The sequence below is a fragment of the Macaca thibetana genome, chromosome 1 (genome assembly GCF_024542745.1).
Source record: "Macaca thibetana thibetana isolate TM-01 chromosome 1, ASM2454274v1, whole genome shotgun sequence".
NCBI classification, from domain to species: Eukaryota; Metazoa; Chordata; class Mammalia; order Primates; family Cercopithecidae; genus Macaca; species Macaca thibetana.
The window spans coordinates 123,252,662-123,275,278 of record NC_065578.1 but is presented as its reverse complement, the minus strand read 5'-3'; the positions used below and the strand labels follow the sequence as shown (position 1 = coordinate 123,275,278).

At 43.1% G+C, this 22,617-nt stretch overlaps 1 protein-coding gene across 7 annotated transcripts in view; it reads left to right on the top strand.

Moving 5' to 3' along the window:
• Nucleotides 1-1,077: 1,077 nt before the first annotated feature.
• Nucleotides 1,078-22,617, top strand: part of ARNT (aryl hydrocarbon receptor nuclear translocator) — a 66,664-nt gene continuing 45,124 nt past the window's right edge. For 3 of the 7 annotated variants that reach the window (XM_050749957.1, XM_050749950.1, XM_050749943.1), the window contains exons 1-2: nucleotides 1,078-1,297; nucleotides 18,914-19,025. In XM_050749957.1, coding sequence (XP_050605914.1) covers nucleotides 1,273-1,297; nucleotides 18,914-19,025 — 137 coding nt within the window. In that variant the 5' untranslated portion in view covers nucleotides 1,078-1,272. Of the gene's footprint in view, nucleotides 1,298-18,913; nucleotides 19,026-22,617 lie in introns of those variants that run through there. The other 4 variants (XM_050749965.1, XM_050749964.1, XM_050749961.1 and 1 more) reach the window with 2 other exon arrangements.

Sequence of the window (22,617 nt, the reverse complement as noted above, 5' to 3'; positions counted from 1 at the left end):
TCTCTACTAAAAACACACAAAAAATTAGCCGGGCGTGTGGCATGCGCCAGTAATCCCAGCTACTCAGGAGGCTGAGGCAGAGGAATTGCTTGAACCATAGAGGTGGAGGTTGCAGTGAGCCGAGATTGCGCCACTGCACTCCAGCCTGGATGACAGAGGGAGACTTCGTCTCAAATACAAACAAACAAAACTCCTCATTATGTACCTATCACTGACCAAAGGAAGTTACCCATTCTCAAAATACTTTCTTCATCCACTGCCTCCAGTTTTGGCTGGCAATATCTCCCATACCAAACCGTTAACACCCAGATCCTTTTACACTACCAGTCCCATAGCAGGCATTAAAAAGTTAGTTATTTAACTTTTTTCACCAGGGACAAAAGTCCTTAAAACAGGAAAAAAACTGGAAAGGATTACAAATCACCATGTGAAGTTTAAGTATTAGAGCACCTAAAGAGGATTTACAAGATAAGTTGTCTGCAGGGCAACCACTCAGACGACGAATCCACCACCAAGAGAAGGTTTTTAGTCAAATATCCTTTTTTTAGTAAAATATCCTTTTTTTTTTTTTTGAGATGGAGTTTTGCTCTCGGTGGCCCAGACGAGTACAGTGGTGTGGCGCGATCTCGGTTCACTGCAACCTCTGCCTCCCAGGTTCAAGCGATTCTCCTGCCTCAGCCTCCCAAGAAGCTGGGATTACAGGCATGCCCCACCACGCCCAGCTAATTTTGTATTTTTAGTAGAGACGGGGTTTTCGCCATGTTGGCCATGGCTGGTTTCGAACCCCTGACCACAGGTGATCCGCCGGCCTGGGCCTCCCAAAGTGCTGGGATTACAGGCGCGAGCCACCGCGCCCTGCCTAAAATACCCATTTTAATTGCATTTCAATGACGTTACTCGGTCATTGACCTCTTACGCAAGGAGGGCGGGGTTAGGGAGACAGCTGGACTTCTTCCTCGCCCTCCCTCCACTGGACTGGCTGGCGCAGGGAGTAGCCCTGCCCTTGGTCGATTTGGCATCTTCATTGGTCAATTTTTTCCTAGGAGGCGGTCGTGTGTTGATTCCGCCCACTATATAGGCGGGGTCTCTCCGCCACAGGGGCTGGGATGGTGGGGGCTGCTGAAGCCGCCATCTTGGATTCCGCGGTAGCGGAGGCGGCGGTCAGGCGCCGCTTCTGGGGAGTGGCCTTTCTCTTCTCCTCCCTCCCGGTTCGGTGGCGGCGGCTCCTCCCACTGGGGGGGGGGTGGCGCGGCGGCGGTGGCATCTACGGCCATGGCGGCGACTACTGCCAACCCCGGTGAGGAGACGGAGGACTGGGGCGCCTCTAAAGGGGAGGGGCTGAAGGGGCTGACAACTAAGGAGACCCAGGGCTGAGGGGACGCAGCTGGAGCTGAAGGCGCCGGGGCGGGGCGGAGGCCGCGAGGGACGGTGGGGGAGCGGTGACCTGGGGAGGGGCCCGATCCTGGGGACTTGGGTAGACTCAAGGTGGAGGGAGCGAGGGGGCAGGTGGGAGTTGGGGGCTCCCTCTCCTGACCTCCGTTGGAGCGGCGGCCAGTGGGGGCTGGCTCGCCCTCACTCCTCGGGCGGCGTCTGGTCTGTGATGTGGTCCTCTTTTAACCCTCTGCCCGCTGGAGCCGCTTGATGCCGAATACTGTAGGCAGAGTGGCTCCGTTTACTTTAAGAGTAGTTTGGATTCATAAACCCTGGAACATATTGCTCTTTAGTTGACGTGTTGCTTCCAAACATTTAAAGGTTTAGATTTTAATTTTAAAAATAAAAAATTGACGTTCTTTGATATATACGACATCTCTTTAGGCTGTTACCTCCCACCCGCAACCCCTGTCCCCGTCCCCGGACTATACTTTGAAACTTAGATCTTGTGTTAAGAGGGCCTGTCTGCCTGCTGAGGGCAGGGGTTTGTGTAATGGTTGTGGTTTCGGACAGGTCTTTAGTCCACAGCCCCAGGTTTAAATCTTGTTAGGCCTAGGTCCAGGCAGTTTCCAAACTCTTTCAGAAAAGTTTGATTCCACACCATTTCTCAGTTTCAAAAAATAATCAAATATCAAAAAGATCTAGTCTGTTTTGTCTAAGAGATGGAATAGGGTGTAGTGCAGTTCTAGAGAGATCAGATCTTCAAATTACTAGTCCCACCCTGCCCTCTTTCCTCTATGTTACAGTTATTTCTCCTTAGAAGGTATTTCATTTTAGGGGCCTAGTTTATCTTGCAGACTTTGGTCATTCTTGCAAAATAAAGTCTATCCGTTTCCAAAAACCAATATATTTGATAGCCTTAAAAAGAAAGGGCCTTGAGGTGTGTGTGTGTGTTGCGGAGAATTTCTTGAAAATACAACAGTGGGAGTGATTACCCCCATCCCCACATTGAAATTTAAATTAGATTTTTTTTTCATGTTACTGAAAGGCAGTATTATTTTGCAATATCCAGATTTTGCTGGATAGTTGAATCACTGAAATTTCTTTTCTACCATGTTTCTGGGAAGAGCTATTTTAAGAAATGATTAATTTGTCACATGTCATTATCTGTATTTAATTTTTAAAAATTTTTTTTAAAGGAAAGAGAGGTAAAATTAATGGCAAAAATTACATTGCGGGAAGTGCTGAGTGATAGAATAAAACTATAAAACAGGAAAAATGCCATTATGGCAAACCTGACCTTGTAGTAATATAACCTATCTGTGAACTATGGAATAAATAAACAAGATTTTAAACTGATCACACATTGCAAAATACTTATATAACCCTAGTTAAATTGCAAAGCATTTCTCTTATTAAGAAGTCGCCTGAGTAAACAAGTTTTAGTTCATATGTCAGGAGCTTTTTTCCAGCTGTGTGGGTGGGGTTGCTTTATTTTGTTTTGTTTTTTAAACAGCAGCAACCAGAATGACAGCCTCTTGACCATATCTTCATAAGCTGATCAATATCAGCTTAAATCTCAGCAGAAAATAGCATGTGTTTGTGTGTATGTGTGTATGCAGAATCCTTGTTAATGAAACGCTTTGTTTACTATGCTTTGGCTGCTTGGTTCTGCAATTTTTAGATTTCCTTTTTCTTTTTCTTTTCCTTTCTCCTCTCCCCTGTCCCCTCTTTTTCTTTTGATGCAGGGTCTTGCTTCTTGCTCTGTCGCCCGGTCTGGAGTACAGTGGCAAGATCACTGCTCACGGCATCTTCCACCTCCGGGGCTCAAGTGATCTTCTCACGATCAGCCTCCTGAATAGCTGGGACTACAGGTGCCTTGCCACCATGCCTGGTTAATTTTTAAATTTTTTTGTGGAGACAGATGCCTTGCTATGTTGCTCACGCTGATCTTGATCTCCTGGTCTCAAGCAAGCCTTGCCTCAGTCTCTCAAAGTTGGGAATACAGGTGTGAGACACTCTACCTGGCCAGATATCTTTTTTGATATTAAAAATTTCTTCCATCTCTTCTAACTTATCGATTCCATGTTCAGTTCAATCAAATCAGAAGATATGTTTTCTTTTTTCTTTTCTCCCTTTGCACTTTTATATCAAGAGGAAGAGAGCATAGATACATTGTGGATTTTTTCAGTAGTCTATTGCATTTTGGGAAATGAGATTAATGAATGGAGGGACATTAGGTGGAAATGTACTGTGCTTAGTGAAAGTAAATGTTTTCAGGTCAGAATTCTTTGCTACACTGTCATACCTTCTTTCCTTAGAGCCATTTTAAGGACTAGGGACACCATGCCTATTTCTTTGAGTTTTTTCTACTTTGTATTTTTGCTGGAGTACTAATTTTTTTTTTTTTTTTTAACAATTCTTGTTAGTTTTGTCAAGACGATTTAAAAAAAAACTTCACTCTTTAAGCTTCACTTGAGTTAATCCTTTTTAAAAATATATTTATTTTTATTTTTGAGACAGGGTCTCGCTCTGTCTCCCAGACTGTAGTGCAGTGGTGTAATCACAGCTCACTGCAGCCTTGAACTCCTGAGCTCAAGTGATCTTGCAGCCTCAGCCTCCTGAGTATCTGGGTCTACAGACACACACCACCACACCTGGATACATTTTTTAACTTTTTGTAGAAATGGGATCTTGCTATGTTGCCCAGGCTGGTCTTGAACTCCTGGCCTCAAGCAATCCTCCCACCTCACCCTCCTAAGCTGCTGGGATTATAGGTGTGAGCCACTGATCCGGCCAAGTTAATCCTTAGGGTTAGTAATAGTGCTTAAACATGTTAATTGTGCTGGTGGCCCTGCAGTGTTTTTCAAGGGGACCAGGTTCTTCTGCATTTTTCACTGTGGTGCTGCATTAGAAGAAGAGCAAAATATGGTTGATACTCTCTAAGAGTTGTGTTGAAGTAATAGTTCCAATGTGATTTTTTTTTGTCAAATTGATAATTCTTCATATTCTATCATTTTTCACTGGTTCTACTTATCACTGGCAAGTAGAACTCCGTGGGTAGGTGGTCCATGAAACTTTAGGCTATTTCTTTCTTGTCTATGGACTACTAACAGTTTTGAGGAACACATTTTTTTTCCCCATAGGAGAGGGTCTTGCTCTGCCACCGAGGCTGGAGTACAGTGACACAATCATGCCTCACTGCAGCCTTGACCTTCTGGGACCATGTGATCCTCCCACTTCAGCCTCCTAAGTAGGTGGGACCACAGGTGTGCACCACCATGGCTGGCTAATTTTAAATTTTTTTTAGAGACAGGGTCTTGCTATGTTGCCCAGGCCCGTGTTTAACTCCTGGCCTTAAGTGATCTTCCTGTATTGGGCCCCGCTAAGAGCTGGGATTATAGGCATGAGCCACCATGCCCAGCCAAGGTGGAACACTTTTTAAATTGAATGTGTGGCCGGGCGCGGTGGCTCAAGCCTGTAATCCCAGCACTTTGGGAGGCCGAGACGGGCGGATCATGAGGTCAGGAGATCGAGACCATCCTGGCTAACACGGTGAAACCCCGTCTCTACTAAAAATACAAGAAAATTAGCCGGGCGAGGTGGCAGGCGCCTGTAGTCCCAGCTACTCGGGAGGCTGAGGCAGGAGAATGGCGTGAACCCGGGGGAGCGGAGCTTGCAGTGAGCCGAAATCGTGCCACTGCACTCCAGCCTGGGGCACAGAGCAAGACTCCGCGTCAAAAAATAAATAAATAAATAAATAAATAAATAAATAAATTGAATGTGTGATTTGTAATGCATTGGCTGAGGGAATAGTTGGGAGGAGATTCGGTATTTGATTTACAGTTCCAAATTCAGACTAGAGACGTTGAATTAGTTTGTAGTAAATGTAGGTTTTTTCCTCTCTTGATTCTGGTATTCTCATTAGTAGAGAATTCTTTTTGTGCTATTATGTATAAGTTACGGTGGATGGAGAATGTAGTAGAAGGAAAAGGGTAATACCGTTTGGGTTTGCAAGGCTGTCATTTAGGAAGAAATTTTTTTTTAGCTAATTTTCACCTATGTAACTTACAGTTTTAACTGCATCAATTAACAAAATTCTTTTTTTTTTTTTTTTTTTTTGAGATGGAGTCTTGCTCTGTTGCCCTGGCTGGAGTGCAGTGGCCGGATTTCAGCTCACTGCAAGCTCCGCCTCCCAGGTTTACGCCGTTCTCCTGCCTCAGCCTCCCGTGTAGCTGGGACTACAGGCGCCTGCCACCTCGCCCAGCTAGTTTTTTGTATTTTTTAGTAGAGACGGAGTTTCACCGTGTTAGCCAGGATGGTCTCGATCTCCTGACCTCGTGATCTGCCCGTCTCGGCCTCCCAAAGTGCTGGGATTACAGGCTTGAGCCACCGCGCCCAGCCACAAAATTCTTACCTGTTACCTTTATTTACCTTTTTCAGATATGGGAAAATAGGAATTCATACAGTGTAAAGTTAAGATGTCAAGATATTCTTTTATGGCCAGGTGTGGTGGCTTGTGACTCTAATCCCTTTGGGAGGCCGAGGCAGGCAGATGGCTTGAGCCCAGGAATTTGAGACCAGCCTGGACAACATGACAAAACCGCTTATCTACAAAAAATACAAAAAATTATCCAGGCACTGTGGTGTACTTTTATAGTCCCAGCTACGTGGGAAGCTAAGATGGGAGTATCACCTGAGCCTGGAAAGTTGAGACTGCAGTGAGCTGTGATCATGCCACTGTACTCCAGCCTAGGTGTCACAGTGAGACCCTGTCCCCCAACAAAAAAAGAGATATTATTATATTGCAAAGGCCTTTTTTTTTTTTGAGACAGGCTCTGCCTGTGTCACCCAGGCTGGAGTGCAATGGCGTGATCTTGGCTCACTGCAACCTCTGCCTCCTGGGTTCAAACAATTCTTCCGCCTCACCCGAGTAGCTGGGATTACAGGCACCTGCCACCACGCCGGCTAATTTTTTATTTTTAGTAGAGACGAGGTTTCTCCATGTTGGCCAGGCTGGTCTTGAACTCCTGACCTCAGGTGATCCGCCCGCCTCGGCCTCCCAAAGTGCTGGGATTACAGGCGTGAGCCACTGCACCTGGCCACCATCTTTTTTTTTTTTTTTTTTTTTGAGACAGAGTCTCGCTTAGTCGCCCAGGCTGGGGTGCAATGGCGCGATCTCGGCTCACTGCAAGCTCCGCCTCCCGGGTTCACGCCATTCTCCTGCCTCAGCCTCCCGAGTAGCTGGGACTACAGGCGCCCGCCGCCTCGCCCGGCTAATTTTTTGTATTTTTAGTAGAGACGGGGTTTCACCGTGTTAGCCAGGATGGTCTCGATCTCCTGACCTCGTGATCTGCCCGCCTCGGCCTCCCAAAGTGCTGGGATTACAGGCGCGAGCCACCGCGCCCGGCCTTTTTTTTTTTTTTATTATTATACTTTTAAGTTCCAGGGTACATGTGCATAACGTGCAGGTTTGTTACATATGTATACATGTGCCGTGTTGGTGTGCTGCACCCATCAACTCGTCAGCACCCATCAACTTGTCATTTACATCAGGTATAACTCCCAATGCAATCCCTCCCCCCTCCCCCCAACCACCGTCTGTTTTTAAGAATACTGCCTTGGCTGGGCGCGGTGGCTCATGCCTGTAATGCCAGCACTTTGGGAGGCCGAGGCAGGTGGATCACCTGAGGTGAGGAGTTTGAGACCAGCCTGACCAACACGGCAAAACCCCATCTCTACTAAAAATACAAAAATTAGCTGGGCATGGTGGCAGGTGCCTATAATCCCAGGCACTTGGGAGGCTGAGGTGGGAGAATCGCTTGAACCTGGAAGGTGGTGGTTGCAGTGAGCCGAGATCATGCCACTGCTCTCCAGCCTGGGTGACAGAGCGAGACTCCATCTCAAAAAAGAAAAAAAATAAATAAATAATGCTGCCTGATATGCCATAATGACTTTAGTAAGTAGACATCAGTGAATCTTCAGGTTGGAAATATGACAACGCCTATCATTTTACACTTAAGGAGACACCCAGGGAAAGGAGTGGATAATTAAGTTCCTTCTGTATGCCAGGTTACACTTTCCTATTTTGTTGACTAATCTTTATGTCTAGTCTGTAGCAACTGTCTCCAACTTTTCACATAAGTTCTTCAAATTTAGGTCACTTTTCATAATTTTGTCAATGTATTTTCTTACTTGTTTTAAAGTTTTTATTATTTTACGTAGTGTCTGGGTCTCACTATATTGCCCAGGCTGGTCTCAAACTCCTGGGCTTAAGCAATCCTCCTGCCTCGGCCTCCCAGTGTGCCGGGGTTACAGGTGTGAGTCACCCTGCCAGGCCCGTTTTATATTTTCCCTCCATCTTTTCATTGTAGTTGAATGGAGAAGTAAGTTTATGGGTTCAGCAGTATACTTAGGGCTGGACGTGGTGGCTCATACCTGTAGTCCTGGCACTTTGGGAGACTGATGTGAGTGGATTGCTTGAGCCCAAAAGTTTGAGACCAGCCTGGGCAACATGGTGAAACCCCATCTGTACAAAAAAATACAAAAAATTAGCAGGGTGTGGTGGCATCCCCTGTAGTCCCAGCTATGCGGGAGACTGAGATGGGAGGATGACCTGAGCCTGGGAGGTCGAGGCTGCAGTGAGCCGTGATTGTGCCACTGCACTCCAGTCTGGGTGACTGGGAGACAGCGTGAGACCCTGTCTCAAAAAACAAAACAAAACCAGCATACTTAGGATGTAAGTTCCATGAGAGCAGAACTTTTGCTTTCCTTGTTTGCCAAAGTACTGCAGTGCTTACAGTGGGTGCCTAGTATATTGGATTAGAGTTCAATATATGTTTGTTGAATAAAAATGAATGTAAAACTCACTGTTAATATGAAATACCTTTGAAGGGATAAGACTAATTAAGCCATTGACATCATGAATTTGTACGAACTATAATAATATCTAATATTTATTAGTAATATGTACTAACTGTTCTCATTTAATTTTTATGACAATTGTATTAGGTAAGTATTATTATCCTTGTTTTACAGATGAGGAAACTAAGGCACAGAGAGTGAATATGTAACTTGTCTGAAGTCACATAGCTACTAGAAGGTAGAGACAGAATTTTATTGTTGGCAGTCCATCTACACAGTCATCATTCTTAATCTCTAAGTTATTATTTTTTCCATTGTGACCTAGAGTCATCTTCCTACTGAAATGTAGTACAATGGGTATCTTTTGAGAAGGAGGTAGGTGGAGTATTGTCTTTTTTGCAGATGAAAAGGGTGAAATACCACATTAGATAGCCTGGGGCAAGGTATTGCTTGGTTGGAGAACCAAGTGCAAGGTGCTGAAAAAAGGAGCTAGAAGAGTAGTTTCCAGGCTGAGTGTGGCGGCTCACACCTGTAATCTCAGCACTTTGAGAGGCCAGGGTGAAAGGACTGTTTAAGCCCAGAAGTTGGAGACCAGCCTGAGCAATATAATGAGACCTTGTCTCCACAAAAATATGTATATAAAAAATTAGCTAGATGTGGTGGTGGATGCCTATAGTCCCAACTACTTGGGAGGCTGAGGTGGTGGGAGGATCTCTGAGCTTGCTAGGTCAAGGCTGTAGTGAGCCATGATCACGCCACTGGACTCTAGTCTGGGTGACAGAGTGAGCCTGTCTCTAGGAAAAAAAAAAAAAGAGTAGTTTCTTAAAATCTTTTCTGTAACATTCTATATTTGTTTTGTTTTGTTTTGTTTTTTTGAGACGGATTGTCCCTGTTGCCCAGGCTGGAGTGCAGTGGTGCGATCTCAGCTCACTGCAAGCTCCGCCTCCCAGGTTCATGCCATTCTCCTGCCTCAGCCTCCCCAGTAGCTGAGACTACAGGCATCTGTCACCACGCCCCGCTAATTTTTTGTATTTTTTTTTTTTTTTGAGACAGAGTCTCGCTCTGTCACCCAGGCTGGAGTGCAGTGGCGCGATCTCCTCTCACTGCAGGCTCCCCCTCCCGGGTTTTATGCCATTCTTCTGCCTCAGCCTCCCAAGTAGCTGGGACTATAGGTGCCTGCCACCACGCCTGGCTAGTTTTTTGTATTTTTTAGTAGAGATGGGGTTTCACTATGTTAGCCAGGATGGTCTCGATCTCCTGACCTCGTGATCCGCTTGTCTCGGCCTCCCAAAGTGCTGGGATTACAGGCTTGAGCCACGGCGCCCGGCCAGTTTTTTGTATTTTGAGTAGAGACAGGGTTTCACCATGTTAGCCAGGATGGTCTCGATCTCCTGACCTCGTGATCTGCCCGCCTCAGCCTCCCAAAGTGCTGGGATTACAGGCGTGAGCCACCGCGCCCGGCCTAACATTCTATATTTCTTTCTCCTAGTTCTGTGTTTCAATTCTTTAAATACTTTTAAGGTTTTTTTTGAGACAAGGTCCTGTTTTGTCAGCCAGGCTGGAGTGCAGTAGCATGACCATAGTTTGCTGCAACACCTCCAATTGCTAGGCTCAAGTGATTCTGCCTCCTCAGTTTCCTGAGTAGTTGGGACTGTAGGCATGCACCATCATGCCCAGCTAATTTTTTAATTTTGTAGAGACAGGATCTCGCTATGTTGCCCAGGCTGGTCTTGAACTACTGTCCTCGAGTGATACTCCTGCTTTTGGCCTCCCAGATTGCTGGGATTACAGGCATGAATCATTATGCACTGCAGCTTTTAGGGTTGTTGTTAGAATCCTCTCCAAGTTCTTGGTACTCCACAATTGAGCCTCTCCTAGAAACTTGGTTTCAGAGACACTGTGTTGCTTGGTCTTTATCACTGATTGTTCCTTCTTTGTCCTTTTTGCTTGTTTTTCTGCTTCTTTCTTTTTTTTGTTCAGTGTGCTTCTACTTTTCTCTTCTCATGCTTGAGGCGAGAACTGTTTTTTGAGTCAGGGTCTTGCTATGTTGCCCAAGTTGGTCTTGAACTCCTGAGCTCAAATGATCCTCCTGCCTCGGCTTCCCGAGTAGCTGGGATTACAAGTGTACACCACAGTACCCGGTTTGGGGCTAGAACTAAATAGTAAACCAGGCAATTTCCTTCATTTCTTCCCATTTGCCTACCTACCTGCCTTCCTAGCTGCTTGCCTTCCTACTTCAGTTTGACATTCACTTGGTACCTACCATAATCCCCTTCGCTTTGTATTAGTCCATTCTCACACTGCTATAAAGAACTACCAGAGACTGGATAATTTATGCAGAAAAGAGGTTTAATTGACGAGCAGTTCTGCACACTGTATGGGAGGCATGGCTAGGGAGGCCTCAGGAAACTTGGAATCATGGCGGAAGGCTAAGGGGAAACAAGCATGTCTTCACATGGCTGGCAGGATAGAGGGAGAGAAGGGGAAGGTGCTACACACTTTCAAACAACCAGATCTCTTGAGAACTGTATCATGAGAGAGCACTAGGGGGATGGTGCTAACCCATTAGAAACCACCCCCATGATCCCATAACCTCCCACCAGGCTGCACCTTCAACACTGGGGATTACAATTTGACATGATATTTGGGCGGAGACACACAGAGCCAAACCATATCACCCTTCATTTAGCTTTTATGTATAAAAGACTCCAAAAATTTCATTCCTGGCTTCTCACATAAACTGCTTTCCTATATTTTTATCTATTTAAAAGATCTCTCTCTTTCTCTCTCTTTTTTTTTTTTAAGTTGAGACAAGGTTTTACTATGTTGCCCAGGCTCATCTTGAAATCCTGGACTCAAGCATTCCTCCCACTTCAGCCACCTGGACTACAGGTGTGTGCCATTGTGCCTGGCTGCATCTCTGTTTGAATAGTTTTTTTTTTTTTTTTTTTAATTTATAGAAACGAGGTCTCACTGTATTGCCCAGACTGGTCTTGAACTGCTGAGCTCAAGTAGTCCTACCGCCTTGGTCTCCCTAGTAGCTGGAATTGTAGGTGTATGACACCATGCCCGGCTCTATTTGAGTAATCTTTTTTTTTTGTTTGTTTTTGTTTTAAAGACAGAGTCTCTCTGTGTTACCCAGGCTGGAGTGCAGTGGTGCGATCTTGGCTCGCTGCAGTCTCCGCCTCCTAGGTTCAAATGATTTTTGTGCCTCAGCATCTCGAGTAGCTGGGACTACAGTGTGCCACCACGCCTGGCTAATTTTTTGTATCTTTAGTAGAGTTGGGGTTTCACCATGTTGGCCAGGCTGGTCTCGAACTCCTGTCCTCAAGTGATCTGCCCGCCTCGGCCTCCCAAAGTGTTGGGATTACAAGTGTGAGCCATTGCGCCCAGCCTCTATTTGAATAATCTTTAACATCCTATATATGTATGTTCGCACCAGTATTTCCTTCAAATCTGCTGTCTTTCCTACCTTTCGGTATCTTTCATGACTATCACAATTGAGTTTTTCATTTCCCCAGTCTAAGGAACTGTAAGTGTTTGCATTTTACTTTTTATGTGTTTATCTGGGTTATTACCTCTTCTCAGGTCTTTTGCCAAATATTTGTGTGTGTGTGTGTGTGTGTGTGTGTGTATGTATGTATGTGTGTATACATACATACATAAAAAATATTTAAATCGGGCCGGGCGCAGTGGCTCAAGCCTGTAATCCCAGCACTTTGGGAGGCCGAGACGGGCGGATCACAAGGTCAGGAGATCGAGACCATCCTGGCTAACACGGTGAAACCCCGTCTCTACTAAAAAAACAAAAAACTAGCCGGGCGTGGTGGCGGGCGCCCGTAGTCCCAGCTACTCGGGAGGCTGAGGCAGGAGAATGGCGTGAACCCAGGAGGCGGAGCTTGCAGTGAGCTGAGATCAGGCCACTGCATTCCAGCCTGGGCGACAGAGCGAGACTCCGTTTCAAAAAAAAAAAAAAAAAAATTATTTAAATCAAAACTATACATGCATATTTTAATATTTAAAGACTTAGTTTTATAATGTTTGTTACAAAAATATTATAAGGGAGTCCTCTGCTCCCTTTCTCTCATTTCCTTCTCTCCAGTGGCATCATTTTTATTTCTTTTAACATAATTCTTTATTTCTGTTTAAATAAAATGTCCCCGTGAAAGACATTAGTTTCCAGATCGAAGGGGCCATGCACACATCCAGGCCCATTATGCTGAAATTTCAGCATCAGATAGAAAGAGAATATCCTATAAGCTTCAGAGAGAATAAAATTATTCACATTCAGAAGATTCAGGAATCAGATTGGTCTTTTTTCTCAGTAGTCATGCTGAAAAGTAGAAGACCTTGGAACAGGCTGGGTGTGGTGGCTTACGCCTATATTCCCAACATTTTGGGAGGCTGAGACGAGTGGATCACCTGAGGTCAGGAGTTTGAGACCAGCCTGGCCAACATGGTGAAACCCCATCCCTACAAAAATACAAACATTAGCTGGGCATGGTGGTGCATGCCTGTAGTACCAACTGCTTGGGAGGCTGAGGCAGGAGAATTGCTTGAACCTGGGAAGCGGAGGTTGCAGTGAGCCGAGATCACGTCACTGCACACCAGCCTGGGTGAAAGAGCAAAGACACTGTCTCAAAAAAGAAAAAAAGACTTTGGAGCAATGCCTTCAAAATTCTGAGGGAAAATAAGTTCTAATTTAGAATTCCATACCTGGGCAAACTATCAATTAGTGAAATAGAGTAAATATTTTCATACCTCCAAGGCATTTCTTACACCTTTTCAGGAATCCACTAGAAGATAGGCTCCACCAGTAGGAGAGAGTAAACCAAGAAAGTGGAGATACGAAATATAGGAAATAGGCAGTATAACAGAAGAAAAATGAAGCATGTAGTATACATACGTTGGTGTTAGTTTTCCTGTTTTCAATATGGCTCCCTTACTTCACCTTTACCTGGTGTTCACTAGACTGTGAGACCTTTGATTTACACTCTCCACAGAGTAAATCTGTCTTTTGTCAGAATGGTGAGGGGTAGTTGCCTTGGTTAGAAGGAATAGAGAAAAGGATCTAGGAATCCATCTCTGTAGTAAACAGATGCTGAACGAATTCTCCTTATTTTCACTTCATTCACCCTACCCTGCATACCCAGAGTTACCTGGACTCACCAGCTTCTGAGACTTTGGGGGAATTCCATAGTGTAAATTAAGTTGGTTTTCTACTTTTTCCCTTGTCACTTTAGGATTTAGTTTTTGTCCATCTCCCAAGGCAATAGTCCATTTTATCTCTAGTTTCAAAAAAATTATTGCTCTTCCTTTCCATCCTTGTGGTTTTGTCTTGTGTAAAAATTTTTTCTCTTTTAAAAAAATTTTTCCTGTGTATGAGTGAGGAGAGAAGAGAGTAGAAATAGATAGATACATTTAATTCACTATCCTTACTGAGAAGTTGCATAGTTTAAAATTTTAAAAGTAACTACCTTTTCGTCATGCCATCCTCATTTAGGCCTTTATCACTTTGTTTTTGATTAATCTTGTCTTCCTGCTTCTATTACTTCAAACTTTAAATCTGTCAGATTAATTTTAATTTATATTTTCATCTTGTTACTCAGACTTAAAGTTGTATGTTTGTCTTTGTTCAATCTGATCCAGGTGTTTCATCGTGGCATTCAAAGCTTTCTCTCAGTTAGCACTTCACATCTTACCTTTTTAGGTCTTTTTCTTTACGGCTCTTCACAGTTGCTGTTATGTGTCACCTAATGACGCCTTGCTCATCAAAGGACTGCATATATGAATGGTGGTCCCATAAGATTATAATGGAGGTGAAAAATTCCTATTGCCCAGTGACATGTAGTTGTCATAAGGTCTTAGCACAACACATTACTTTTTCTATGTTTAGGTACATAAATAGTTACCACTGAGTTATAGTTGCCTACCGTATTCAGTATAGTAACATCTTGTTAGGACGGTTGGGAGTACTAGGCTATTACTGGGAGTAATGGGCTACATATAGGTATGTAGGCTATACACCTACATACCTAGGTGTGTAGTGGTTATACCATCTAGATTTGTGTAAGTATACTCAATGATATTCACACAATGTTGAAATCTCCTAATGACACATTTCTCAGAACGTATCCCTGTTGTTAAGTAATACATAACTGTATCTTCATGTCTCCCTTTAGACTTGCTTATGTACTTTTATCTATGTAGAATGCCTTTTTCTTCTTCTTTACTTTTTTTTTTTTTTCCTGAGACAGAGTGTTGCTCTTGTTGCCCAGGCTGGAGTGCAGTGGCACGATTGGCTCACTGCAACCTCTGCCTCATGGGTTCAAACAATTCTCCTACCTCAGCCTCTTGAGTAGCTGGGATTACAGGCACCCGCCACCACGCTCAGCTAATTTTTTATATTTTTAGTAAAGACGGGGTTTTACCATGTTGTTCAGGCTGGTCTTGAACTCCTGACCTCAGGTGATCCACCCTCCTCGGCCTCCCAGAGTGTTGGGATTACAGGCGTGAGCCACTGCTCCCGGCCTCCTTTACTTTTTTTAAGGCCCAGCTTGATGTACCTTTTTGAAACTTCCCCATGGGCTAGTTGCCTGCCTTCCTTATTTCCTTCAGTTTCCTCTTCATATTAAACATCTTCTCTGCAAGGGACTATGCCAGGCCTTGATTTAAACCAGGATTATCTTTTCTTTCTCTAAATTTCCCTGGCACTCTTTTTTTTTTTTTTTTGAGACAGAGTCTCATTCTGTTGCCCATGCTGGAGTGCAGTGGCGTGATCTCAGCTCACTGCAACCTTTGCCTCCCAGGCGATTCTCTTGCTTCAGCCTCCCAAGTAGCTGGGATTATAGATGTGCACCACCACACCTGACTAATTTTTGTATTTTCAGTAGAGACGGAATTTTGCCGTGTTGGTCAGACTGGTCTCGAACTTGATCTCAAGTGATCTACCGACCTCAGCCTCCTAAAGTGCTGGGGTTACAGGCATGAGCCACTGTGCCTGGCCTCCATGGTAATCTTTTTTTTTTTTTTTTGGAGACGGAATCTCACTCTGTCAGCCAGGCTGGAGTGCAGTGGCACGATCTCAGCTCATTGCAACCTCCACCTTTCGTGTTCAAGCGATTCTTCTGCCTCAGCCTCCTGAGTAGCTGGGACTACAGGTGCGTGCCACCGTGCCCAGCTAATTTTTGTATATTTAGTAGAGACGGAGTTTCACCATATTAGCCAGGCTGGTCTCAAACTGATGTCGTGATCTGCTTGCCTCGGCCTCCCAAAGTGCTGGGATTACAGGCGTGACTCCATGGTACTCTTATATCCTATATAAACCTATTACTAAAAGAATGAACTTTTTTTTTTTTTTTTAATAGAGGCAGGATCTCACTATGTTGCCCAAGCTAGTTTTGAACTCCCGAGCTCAAGCAATCCTCATGCCTTGGCCTCCCAAAGTACTGGGATTATAGGCATGAGCCACTGCACTTGGCCCTGAACTTTTTTTTTAATGGAAAAAAATGTTTTTTCTTAGGAAAGTAACATATGCTCACTCAAATTTATAGGCTGAAATAGAAAAATTAGCAGTAACAAAAATATGCTCAGCCTTAATGTGTGCTAAACTAACAGCAATAATTGTCTTTCACCAAGAAAATGACCAGAAATTTGAAGGATTCCCAAAACACAATGCTGTTGGAGGTGTGGCTAAATTGATGCAGTGGATGAGGCTCTAAATTGGTATAACCTCCTTGGCAGATAATGGGCAATCAAAGTTTTAAATGTGTCTACCCTTAGGCCCGAGGAGTCATTTTCAGAAATAATATGGGAGTACTGGTATGAAGTACTGTGCATGAAGATACACAATGATGTTCACTGAAGCATAATTTATGATAGTGAAGGTTTGAATGTTGTAGCTATGCATTTATAGTACAGAGTACTATGTAACTGTTAAAAAGAATGATCTACATGTATATTTATTGCCATAGCAATATATTGTTACGTGGAAGAGAAAAAGTTCAGAATAAGTACAGATGCTCCTTGACTTATGGTGGGGTTATGTCTTGATAAACCCATTGTAAATTGAAAATATCCTAAGTCAAAAATACATTTAATACACTTAATCTATTACACATTATAGCTTAGCCTAGACTACCTTAAACATGTATAGAGTACTTACATTAGCCTACAGTGGGCAAAATAATCTAACTTAAATTCTACTTTATAATAAAGTGATCCTCCTGCCTCAGCTTCCCAAGTAGCTGGGACTACAGGTGGGTACCACCACACCTAGGTGATTTTATTTTTATTTTTATTTATTTATTTTTTTGTAGAGACAGGGTCTCACTATGTTCCCCAGGCTGGTCTTGAACTCCTGAGCTCAAGCAATCCTCCCACCTCAGCTTCCCAAAGCACTGGGATTACAGGCATGAGCCACTGAGCCCAGCCTTGAGTATATTTTATCTCTTATTTTTTAATCTCAGTTTATATATACCTAACTCTGTAATCAAAAAGAGGTGCAGGCTGGACATGGTGGCTCATGCCTGTAATCCAAGAGCTTTGGGAGGCCAAGGTGAGCAGATTACTTGAGCCCAGGAGTTCGAGACTAGCCTTTGCAACACTGTGAAACCCCATCTGTACAAAAAATACAAGTTAGCCAGCATGGTGGCCCATGCCTGTAGTCCCAGCTACTTAAGAGGTTGATGTGGGAGGATCACTTGAACCTGGGAAGTCGAGGCTGCAATGAGCTGTGATTGCACCACTGCACTTCATCCTGGGCAACAGAGCGAGATCCTGTCTTTAAAAAAAAAAAAAAAAGTGCATTTTTTTCTTAGTAAAAATGGAGGCCTGATCTTCAACTTGCTCGTCATTTTAATATACGTCATGAATATTTACACACATATCTCATTGTTTTTTGTTAGTTCATACTGTATGATGTACAATATTTTGTGCATCAAATAACACTACCAACAGAGTGAAAAGGCAACCCATGGAATAGAAAAAAATTTTTCTTTTTTTTTTTTTTTTTTTTGAGACAGAGTCTCACTCTGTCACCCAGGCTGGAGTGCAGTGGTGCGATCTCCGCTTCCTGCAACCTCTGACTCTCAGGTTTAAGTGATTCTCAAGCCTCAGCCTCCCAAGTAGCTGGGATTACAGGCATGCACCACCACGCCCAGCTAATTTTTGTATTTTTATTAGAGATGGGGTTTCCCCATGTTGGCCAGGCTGATCTTTAACTCCTGATCTCAAGTGATCTGCTCACCTCAGCCTCCCAAAATGCTAGGATTACAGACGTGAGCCACCATGCCCAGCAGAAAAAAAAATTTCGAATCATATAAACAACACAGAGTATCCAAAGTATATAAAGAGCAGCCAGACACAGTGGCTTACACCTGTAATCCCAGCACTTTGGGAGGCCAAGATGGGCTTATCACCTGAAGTCAGGAGTTCGAGACCAGCCTAGCCAACATGGTGAAATCCCATCTCTACTAAAAATACAAAAATTAGCCGGGCATGGTGGTGGGCGCCTGTAATCCCAGCTACTCGGGAAGCTGAGGCAGGGAGAATTAATTGAACCCAGGAGGTGGAGGTTGCAGTGAGCCAAGATCATACCACTGCACTCCAGCCTGAGCGACAGAGAAAGACTCTGCCTCAAAAAAATAAACAAAAAATAAAACAAAATATATAAAGAGCTCCTACAACTCACTTGAGCCCCGGAGGCTGAGGCTGCAGTGAACTGTGATCATGCCACTGTACTCCAGCCTGGGCTGGACAAAGTGAGACCCTGTCTTTAAAAAAAAAAAAAAAAAGTACTCAGCTGTTAGTAATGGTTACTGCTGGGGGATGAGATTGAATTGGAAGGAGAGAGGAAAGGTACAGGGAGGCAGGAAAGGGAGACAATAATGAGGGACTTTCAGTTTTACTTTACATAATTTTCTTTTAAGTATTGGAATTTAGGTGATTTTTCCTTTTGGGTTTTTCTGTATTTTCCAATCACGATAAATAAAATAAATTATAAATATTTGTTGCATGAATGAAATGTATAAACCCATTTATATATGTTTTTTAAATTAGTGTATTATTAAGTGTATACAATATTAGTATATTGTTAACTATGTACAAGCTTTTTAACATGAAGGTTGCAGAATATAGTACTTCCAAACTCTGTGATGTGGGGAGAACTGAAGTATGGGGATATCTTGTACCAGTGTAAGAATTTAAGAAGAGACCATGTGTGGTGGCTCATGCCTATAATCCCAGCGCTTTGGGAGGCCAAAGTGGGACGATCACTTGGAGCTAGGTGTTCAAGACCAGCCTGGGCAACATATCCAGACCCCATCTCTAAGAAAAAAAAAAAAAAAAATTTAGCTGGGTGTGGTAGTGCGGGCCTGTAGTCTTAGCTACTCCAGAAGCTGAGGTGGGAGGATTGCTTGAGCCCAGGAGTTTGAGGCTATAGTGAGCTATGATTATACCAGTGCACTCTAGCCCAGGCAACAGAGTGAGACCTGGTCTCAAAAAAAAAAAAAAAAAAAAAAAAAATCAAGTAAGAGCAATCTGGATATGAGCATTTGGGATTTTTAGCAAACTGCTGAGATTTTGTCTATAGCTTGAACATTTCTTTTAGCTAACTTGATACTGCTGATACGCAAGGACCATCTTTTTAAAAATGTTTACTTCATTATTTTCCTGACAGAAATGACATCAGATGTACCATCACTGGGTCCAGCCATTGCCTCTGGAAACCCTGGACCTGGAATTCAAGGTGGAGGAGCCATTGTCCAGAGGGCTGTTAAGCGGCGACCAGGGTGAGTTTGAGTGTAGTGTGTTATGAATGTCTCTCCTATAAACCAACTTTAGTTGCTGAATTTATTTAGTTGCTGAACTCACTTGGCTATTTCTGACCGTCTCACTTCAACTTGATTACTTACTACACTACTGTCATATAAGTCTCCTTAGTCCCTGAATTTTTCTTTATGAAGAATTTATGTTTTTATCCAAGTTTTCCATAAGCAGTTCTTTTTTTAAACCAAAATTTCTGTAAGGTAAAGGACTGTAGCTAAGCCGGGAGATTTTACTGTGCCTGAGAAAACTGTTTGCTGCTTTCATTAAGCTTTGTTTCTGTTTTCCCAAAATCATTTTGATAGGCTGCTTTTCTGAATTTAGAGAATGCTGAGCTCTAGAATAGCTGTCTTCTAAGTTATTGATATGTTGCTTGGTTTGGAATGCAGAGTCTATTGAGCTCCAAAAGTATTTATTAAATTCCTAATTAGTGTTATGGCATTGTGCTGATTGCAAGTAGGATGCAAAGATGAGTAAGTCACAGTCCTTCTTTCTAAGTTGGTTGTGTTCTGATAGAAATAATTATTATACACACGAATATATGATAGAATATGCCTAGTTTTGTTAGAAAGGAATAAATTTGGTGCTATGTTTTTCTGTGTGTGGAAATAATACATTTATTGGTAAACATTGAGAAAAGCTTCAGAAAGGAGGTTGCCTTAGAGGGGCCTTGAAGAATGGGCACTATTTTATTTACTTTCTGGTATTAAATTTTCCTTTTTCTTTCTTTTTCTTTTTAAAAATTGTGCAGCTAATTATAACCAGTCTTTAATTTTTGTCCCACCAATAGTAATGGAAGAGTGATGCCTAGGCTCAGTGGTAACATGAGTAACATATTAAGACTTGCTATGTGTTCAGTAGCTTTAAACATTTGAACCATTTGCTGAAGTGTAAGCTAAATAAGTAACTTTCTAAGATTGTAAAGCTGATAAATGTCAGATATAGGATATGAACCTTGGGGGTTTGGCTTTGTAGCTTACTCTTTAAACACTGTGTTATGGTTATGTATAGTAACAAACAATTAGAAGTATTATAAATACCAAAATTAGGGCATCACTTGAGAAAGTCATAGTATATTTAAAATGGAATGCTATGTAGTTAGAAGTGACAAATATGTTTCAGTATAGAAAAATGTTTACAAGCTATTAAGAAAGGTTACAGTATTATGGTATTTCACTGTCAAAAAATATGTATAATATGTACACAGGAAAAAACTGAAAGAATATATATCAGATTTCTGGGTAATAGTATTATGGGTGACTTATGGTTTCTTTTGTTTTTGATGTTTCAGATTTTCTGAAATGAACATTTATGATTGGTAATCAGAAAAAATATATTAAAGGAAGTCTTTAAAAATTTTCTTTTTAGTTTTTTTAGAGACAGGGTCTTGCTCTGTTACCCTGGCTGGAGTACAAAGGCACAATCATGGCCCACTGCAGCCTCAAACTCCTGGCCTCAAGCAGTCCTCCTGCCTTGGCCTCCCAAAGTACTGGGATCACAGGCATGAGCCACTTCACCTGTCCTAAAAGAAGTCTTTTAATATTTCTTTTATTTATTTATTTATATTTGAGATGGAGTCTTGCTCTGTTGCCAGGCTGGAGTGCAATGGTGTGATCTCGGCTCACTGCAACCTCCGCCTTCCTGGTTCAAGGGATTCTCCTGCCTCAGCCTCCCGAGCAGCTGGGACTACAGGCGTGCACCACCACACCCAGCTAATTTTTGTATTTTTAGTAGAGATGGGATTTCACCATGTTGGCCACGCTGGTCTCGAACTCCTGATCTCAGGTGATATGCCCACCTTGGCCTCCCAAAATGCTAGGATTATGGGCATAAGCCACCATGCCTGGCCTAATATTTCTTTTAAAGAAAGATTGGAAAATACCGAAAGTTAGAAAGAACAATACAAAGGCCAAAATCTACCGTTTTTAAATTGTATTTCCTTCAGTCTTTGTATGTAAATTGTTTTTAATAGTTATGTAATTATATAGTTTTATATAGCCTAGTCTTTTCACCTTATATAAATAATAAGCAATATACACACACACACATTTTAAGCAATACACATACACACATTTTGGCACCTTATATAAATAATAAGCAACACACACACACACACACACACACACACACACACACACATATTTTGGAGACAAGAGTCTTGCTCTGTTGCCCAGGCTGGAGTGCAGTGGCACGATTATGGCTCACTGTAGCCTCAACTTCCTGGGCCCAAACAATCCTCCCACTTCAGTTCTCCAAGTAGCTGGGACCACAGGTGCATGCCACTATACCTGGCTAACTTTTTTTTTGTTTTTAAAGACAGGGTCTCACTACATTGCCCAGGCTGGTCTAAAACTCCTGGGCTCAAGCAGCCCTCCCATCTCGACGTCCTGAAGTGTTGGGATTACAGGCATGACCTACTGTACCCGGCCCTTTAAAAAAAATATTGTTACATATTCTATATAAACATACTTTTTTTTTTTTATGAGGCAGAGTCTCGCTCTGTCGCCCAGGCTGGAGTGCGGTGGTGCGATCTTGGCTCACTGCAAGCTATGCCTCTGGGTTCACGCCATTCTCCTGCCTCAGCCTCCCGAGTAGCTGGGACTACAGGTGCCCGCTACCACGGCCGGCTAATTTTTTTTTTTTTTTTGTATTTTAGTAGAGACGGGGTTTCACCGTGTTAGCCAGGATAGTCTCAATCTCCTGACTTCGTGATCTGCCTGCCTCGGCCTCCCAAAGCACTGGGATTACAGGCATGAACCACCACACCCAGCCATAAACATAATTTTTAATGGTTGCATGAAAGGATGTACTTAACTTCCTATTTTGTGACATTTAAATTGTTTTGAAGATTTTACTGTTATATATAATGCTACAAATAACTTCTTTGTACCTAAACTTTTTTTTCCTATTTCATATTATTTCTTTAGATTCTTAGAATTGGAGTTATTGGGCTGAGCACAGAGGCTCATGCCTGTAATGCCAGCACTTTGAGAGGCTGGGTAGGAGGATTACTTGAGCCCAGGAATTTGAGACCAGCCTGGGAAAAATGACGAGAGTTTTTTTTCTTTGATTTAGAAATTATCTTTCTTTTCTTTACTTCCTTCATTTTTTTTGTTTGACTTAGCAATTACCTTTCCCTCCCTCCTTGCCTCCCTTCCTCTCTTTCCCCTTCCCTTTTTTTTTTTTTTTTTTTTTTTTTTTGAGACATAGTTTTGCTCTTGTCACCCAGGCTGGAGTGCAGTGGCGCAATTTTGGCTCACTGCAACTTTCACCTCCAGGGTTCAAGCGATTCTCATGCCTCAGCCTCCTGAGTAGCTGGGATTACAGGTGCCTGCCACCACGCACAGCTAATTTTTGTATTTTTAATAGAGACGGGGTTTCACCATGTCAGCTGGGCTGGTCTTGAACTCCTGACCTCAAGTGATGCACCTGCCTCAGCTTCCCAAAGTGCTGGGATTACAGGTGTGAGCCACTGTGGCTGGCTCCTTTTCTTTTTTGAGACGGGGTCTTGCTGTGTCACTCAGGTTAGAGTGCAGTGGCCCAATCTCAGCTCACTGC